Below are 6,814 nucleotides of genomic sequence, written 5' to 3' on the forward strand. Positions count from 1 at the left end.
TAAAATGCAGTGGTTGTCAGAGGCACGGGAGGGTACATGAGTATTTGCCAAACACAAATCAGCAGCAGAATGATGATGAACAGCTTGACATTTGTGCATGTTACACATGTACACATGGACACATCATTCTTACAAAATTTCTCAACCTCCTTACACATTCATTCTATGATTGAGGAATTTAACACAAAGTTAAGTGATCAAAATGAAATGTTTCCTAAAATAAAATTATTCTTCAAAGGATTTTCAAAGATTTGCTGTCTTGCCTGAGCACACATATATATGTATACACGTTTCAGTTGTCAAGGTACTCCAGAGCCTCCAAAACAAAAAAGCTCTCTAATAAAAGATTAGCTAAAATCTTGAAGAAGCCCTGCTCTTCAAAGGCTGATAGAAAAAACATTCAGACAACCCGAGGTGTGGAACGTTTAACTGAAGAACTAACACGATTGTTGTCATGCCCTAACGTGAAACACAGAGAAGGGGATTGCCCCGAGGCCAGCCGCGGCCACTCGCAGCACTCCCGTTAGGAATGGCAGCTCTCGGTTCCTGACCCTGCGCTGATTCCCGGGGCTGCAACCGCTGCCCCTTCAGCACCACTCGAGGCAACCAACAGCTCGACACATTTCTCGTCCTGTTGTAAAAACTCTCGGTGCTGTGAAAACTCAGGAAGTGCAAACTGCCTCTTTTTTGTTTTTTTGTTTGTTTTTGTTTTTGTTTTTTTACTTTTTTTACTTTTTCAAGTGAGGTGACAGCGATCTCCTCGCTTCTCTCAGCCATTTGCTCCGTGCCTGCAAATTCTCTGCGTTTCCTTAAGCCTTGCACTGCACGGACAGTAATCACGGGATTAGGACCGATCAGGACCGAGGACTGGGGCCGCTGGCGGCTGGCTGACAGGCTCCGTCACGCGAGCTGCCATTCCATCCCCTCAACCTCCGCAAGTAGGGGCGCGCACGGCGCTCCCGCCCGCGCCTGCAGTGGCTCCTCCGGGTCCACAGGCGGCGGTGCTGCCCGAGCGACCTCGGAGGGCGATCGCGGCCGCCGCTTCCCGTCTGCCCAAGATGAACCCGCGGCTGCGGCACTGGAGGGAAGCGGCGTCGGTGTTACTGGCGGCGGGCACGCCGGGGCGGCGGTGGCCCTGTCCGCTCGGGCCCTGTGACTACGAGGTGCTGTTTTTGCAGCGGAGCTCCCGCAGCGGCTTCATGCCCAACGCGCACGTGTTCCCGGGCGGCCTGGTGGAGGCGGCGGACTTCTCAGCCGAGTGGCTGCGGCTCCTGCCCGCCTCGCCGCGCTGCGGGCTGGGCGCCGTACGGCCGCCGCCTCCGGGCAGCAGCCGCGCCCCGCTCTTCGCCACCGACCGGCAGCAGCTGGGCTCGCCGCTGCCGGGAGAAGTCGCCTTCCGAATCTGCGCTATCCGGGAGACCTTCGAGGAGGCGGGAATACTCCTACTGGCTCCGGGCGGCGGGCCGCGGGAAGGGAACGGCCCGGCCCCGTCGCTGCCCGCTGAGCGATCGCTGTCCGCCGCGGAGCTGGGCGAGTGGCGACGCCGGGTGCAGGAGGACCCCTCCTGCTTCTTGCAGCTCTGCCGCCACCTGGACTGCGTCCCCGACATCTGGGCGCTGCAGGAGTGGAGCAACTGGCTCACCCCGGTGGGCAGGGCCGGCCGCGGCGGGCGGCGCTACGACACCGCCTTCTACCTGTGCTGTCTGGAGACGCGGCCGCCGCACACCTCGCAGGACAACCAGGAGATCGCGGCCTTCCTGGTAAGGGCTGCGGGAGCCGCCCCCGCCGCGCTACGCTCCGGGTTTCACCTCGCGGCCACGCGGGCGCCGTGACGGCGGCACGAGGAGCTGCCCCGCGGGCCTCCCCGCCTCTCCCCGGGGGTACGTGCGCTGCCGGCCAGCTTTCTGCCAGTGCTGCCTTCTGGGATGACAAGGAGCGAATCTACCTCCTCTATATGGTATAGAAATGTAAAAGCACCCAAGATCTTATTTTCAAAGGAGTTCATGCTATAACGTTTTGCTAATAGTGGCAGAATTGTACAGCAGATGCTGATGTAAGCATTTGTGTTATCGAATTCAGCATGCTAGACAAAACAAGACGAATAGTTTATACTTGCAGAACCATACCATGTTTATTTACTGCAAGTAGCTGAGTATTCGTGCTGTACAGCGTGGACTCAGTTTTTGTTGGAGCACACTCTTAGTCTTGAACCCAGACTTCATTTTACTTTACAAATTTTGTGTGCCTGCATTTAAAGTTCAAAATTATTGTATGGAAAAATGTAATTTCTACAAATTACTGTCCGTATGTTTTAGTAAGTTTTTGACTCCTGTTATTGATATAGTTTACATGTGACTTTTATTGTGTTCAGAAAACTTAAAGCTGTTTAAAGCTTTTTCTTACTCTAATTTTGTCTGCTGCTGAAGCTATTGTTTCAAGGTTTGTTTTCCTCAAACAGTGGGCATCCCCCCCAGAAGCTATTGAACGCTTTAAATCTCAAGAAATCTGGCTTGCTCCACCTCAGTTCTACGAATTATGTAGGCTGTGCAACTTCTCCTCACTGAATGATTTACACAAGTTCAACACTGATCGAGCTCTAGAAGGATGCGAATGTTGGCTGCCTGTGACATTAACTGCTGCAGATGGCTTAATTCAGCTCTTACCAGGTAAGAAAGCAGATAAAGGTTCTTTGAAGTATATAAAAACTTTGGGAATTGATAAATACTCGAGCCACTTTTCATAAGCCAGTCTATATCTGAGGGAAAAACCTCTCAGAAGTCACATCATCGCACTCATTTCCTACTGTTTTTCTTCTGCCATCCTCCAGCTGCTATGATACAGCTGATAATGGCTGCTGTCAGAAATGAGCTCCTGGACCACTTGGGCAGCATGGTGATTTCTGCTCTTACCCCTAATTTCATTGTTTCATATGGTTACCGTTGATACACAGATTTATGAAGAAATTGTTAACTTTTTTTCTTTTTTTAAATATGAAGGATATATTAGAACTCAGATTTAGTTCTTTTCAATGAGAATTTTCATTGACTTAAGTTATCCATTTGTAAGGGCAAGTGAATCAACCACACAAGTCTTCACAATCACAGTGTAGTGATATAACTGCTGTGATAACAGCATGTTAGCATTAGCAAGAGCTCTGAAACATGTGCACTGTTCACTGACAGATACTTTAGGAATATATGGCTGTAATATTAAATATGAAGATGTTTAGAGACTATTTACTCATCAAATCTATTCCCACTTAATCTCACGTCCTGATAAATATTTTTTTAAATTGCAAGTATCACTCAATCAAACAGCTGCAGAATAAGACAGACATTCTGTAACTAAACGTTGTTCTGTTTGTTTTCTTCAGGTGATGAGTTATATCCAGAAGACCCAGATTATACAGGTGAAAAGAAAATAACTTTGTCAACAGATAAGACGGTTGAAGATCTCATGAAAGGGGGTAGCATATTTCACAGGATAGTAATAAAAAATACCAACAGTCTTGCTGTCTATGTTAATATTCAAGCAAAATATAAACATATGAATCCGTTGATGATAAACACTGATAGTTCAAACTACAATAGTAGATTATAATGTATTTGGTTTAAAGCTAGAATATGTTTCATTACATGCATATTCACTGTGTTTCTCATCGTTCCTAACAGTTTCCAAGTATTCAGGAGAGTAGACTTAAATATTCCTTGCCAAAGCATTTCATGTGATTGTAGGTTTTAGATTTGTGTATCTAATTCTTTGAGTCTTTGAAATTGCATAGTTGTGCCAGTTACAACCTTCAGAAGCTACTGAAAATTTAACACAATCACCAATTGAATTACCTGGAGAAACTTGAAAGTGATTTGATACCAATTATACTGAGCAGTTACCAACTTACTGTACTTACATATCAGTAGTGGTATTCCAGCTGGTCTGTTGGGTCACAGAGGTCCTTTTCTCACTGAAAATTAAAGTATATCGTATGTTCAAAACAAGTATGTTTTGAGTTGAAGAATTATTTTACTATTCTAACATAGGTCCAGAAATGAATGAATCTCCTGTTCCATTCTTATTGACATATTTCATATTCTGGAAAAACTGTATGTGCATATATATAGATGTGTTAGCTAATGTTAAATTTCTTACTGAGAGGGTGGTGAGGCACTGGCACAGCTGCCAGAGACACTGTGGTTTTCCTGGTGGTGCCCAAGCCTGAGCTGGCGGGGGCAGCCCTGCCCATGACAAGGAACTGGATGGTCCCTTCCAACCCAAGCCTTTCTATGATTCTATGAAATATTTATTACAATAAACAATATTTATATTTGATAAAATAGTTTATGTTAATGATAATTTATGCAAAACATCACAATTTTCAAAGGTAGAGATGATTTAGATATAAACTATCATCTATCAGATTGAGTGCAAACATTCTTTTTATTCATTCTAACCTTTATCTTCAAGTCACTAGTAATTTTAAAAGAAAAAATGAATTTTCAGCTCCAAAAAGATTTCAAAAACTTCAGTTCATAATGTACTGCCTTGAAAACAACTACTTCCACATTTCAGCGTCCCACATAATGCTTCTTAACATGTCTTTGAGATTTAAAGACTGCAGAGGAAGGTCAGCTACTCTTTGATGTTTTATTTGGGGGCAGGGAGCAGTAAGTGGAGCATATGGAGCTGTGATGTGGTATCTTCTTCATCTGGAAGAAGAAGGATGACTTGTGATTAGACAGTAAAGCTGTTCTGAAAGCTTTGTTTCAACTTTTGTTCTGTATTTCAATTAAAATAAAATTTTCTGTAGTATTTTCTTTCTACTGAATTTGTTTGTAGCATTCATTTGGACTGGAAAAATGTTCCTGCTTTTTCTCTTATTGAACACGCTCAGATGGTTCTAGGTTTAGAAGTCCCTTGCTGCTGTTCTTCTTCACAATATTCTGGCTAATTCTTTAGAACATGAAGATCACAGGAAAATTAGAAAAATGGAGAGTGGAAGAAGCAAAGAATGTATCCAGTGTTACCCTCTGACATGATTTTTAGCTCTTAGAGATTAACACCAGGCACTGTAATACTAGGTAGGTAAGAGGAAAAAGCATGGCTATCAGTATTTTTCTTACATCTGACACGAGTATCTTGGCTTCAAAGTTACTCCATGCAGGGCTGTTTGATGACCTACGCTGAGAAGACACGCTATTTATTTAAATACCATATCTCTATGATAATTGATAATAAAGAAGATGCTTTAATTTTTGCAATATAGTCTTTCCCAGTTCACAGACAGACTTCTGGATCGTTATTTATTGTTCTGTACCTTGTGTTGGTTGTACCAGTAGGTTATCTAAGTGTTACTGCATGTCAAAGAGTAGTGACTTCAATACTGAACCTGCTTAAATCTGCCTCCACATTGTCTCCTGGATCTTGTTTTTTGCACTAGTAAAAGTGAAAGGGTCCAGTAGGGGGAGCTTGAAGGCCAAACAACAAGAACAGAAAAGATACTATTTTGCTTTAAAAATGAAGATAACTGTCAAATAGAAACATAAATGGTTTACAATACGCAGACAGTAAGTATCTTGTAGCATTAAGTTAAAAACAGTGGCAATTAGAACTGTGAATTTGAAATACTGAGGCACTGTAAGAACAGACCAGATTCCAGCTGCACGTTCACCTGCTGCCCTTGGGCTGGAACTTTGACCAGGCAGCCTTGCACAGACATATCAGATAGCAAAAAAAAAAAAAAAAAAAAAAAAAAAAAGCCTGGATGAAAAGGTGAGCATACAGCAGTGAATAATAATAATCAAAAGAGATGTAGGTGCTTTCTCACAGATTGTGATGTTATGGAACAGTCATATTCTGTTGGAGATGCTCTTCTGAATTCATATAGCTGAATTCCAGGAGAGAAACACCAGGTGCAATCTCCCTCTGCCTCCATAAGTCTTTCAACACATGCTGTGCTTCCCACTGAGAGACTCTGTGGGGAAAGGAGTTGCCGCAGAGGCTCTGGCCATTACAGATCATTACAGGTCCATACGGCAGCACGGGCAGCCCGCGCAGGACGAGCCCTGCCTGCCCTCTCCGGCTGCTCTCAGCTCTCCTACGGCCCTTCTAAACTCAACCTGAGGCACGTGCAGCGGCACACACAAGCATCATCCCTCCGAGACCAAGCGCCCGACCAGGAAAAAGGCCAGACATTCACCTGTTGCAATAATTTCCACAACAATGCGTTTAACGAGCCGAAAACAAAGCTGCTTACAGCCCTGACGACGCCTTCGCACCTCCTCTTCCTCCCCATACCTCAGTAAGGCAGAGCTGCGCATGCGCGGCTTGAGGGCTCGTCCCGCCCTTTTGGGGTGGGCGCGGAAGGCGGCGGAGCTTCTGGAAGACCGTGGAACTTTCTGTGGTAGTGCTGAGGTCTGTGCGGCTGCTCTGGCATTGTGTGGCTAAATCTCTGAGGGAGAGTATAACGTTAAGGTATAAAGTGAGGATTGGAATAACGGAGAAAATACTGTTTCTTATTGGTACTTTTTGTGTTGTGTGCTTCCTTGTGCCACTGAGGTGCCTTTGTGAGATGGAGTGGGGCTGGGAGGGCAGAGGAAGGTCAGGGCAGGGCTCAGCTCTTAGAGTGCTTGTGTCAGACCTGTGTTGTCAAAAGGGTGTCCTTTCATCTTTTAACTGTATGCTTCTCCTTAAGGTAGCACTTGCAGTAATCCCATGTCTTTCTGAGGTGAGTAGTGGTGTTGGGTGATGGCTGGGAGCAAGCCTTTGTGTCCTTATTTTTCTCTTAGTAATGGAGTGGCTGTTTATTAGGGGAACCAGC

General features: G+C 45.0%; 1 protein-coding gene across 1 annotated transcript; it reads left to right on the top strand.

The window, feature by feature from the left end:
* The first annotated feature begins 1,044 nt into the window (after window positions 1-1,044).
* On the top strand, window positions 1,045-4,817 carry NUDT19 (nudix hydrolase 19). Its single transcript, XM_042821469.1, has 3 exons — window positions 1,045-1,760; window positions 2,459-2,666; window positions 3,374-4,817. The coding sequence occupies exons 1-3, from the start codon at window positions 1,059-1,061 to the stop codon at window positions 3,598-3,600; spliced, it is 1,137 nt and encodes a 378-aa protein (XP_042677403.1). The 5' UTR covers window positions 1,045-1,058; the 3' UTR covers window positions 3,601-4,817.
* The last annotated feature ends 1,997 nt before the right edge of the window (window positions 4,818-6,814 follow it).

This window comes from Centrocercus urophasianus, unplaced genomic scaffold (assembly GCF_019232065.1).
Source record: "Centrocercus urophasianus isolate 14NV4802_14NV808 unplaced genomic scaffold, USGS_Curo_1.0 seq_2, whole genome shotgun sequence".
In the NCBI taxonomy this organism is placed as follows: Eukaryota; Metazoa; Chordata; class Aves; order Galliformes; family Phasianidae; genus Centrocercus; species Centrocercus urophasianus.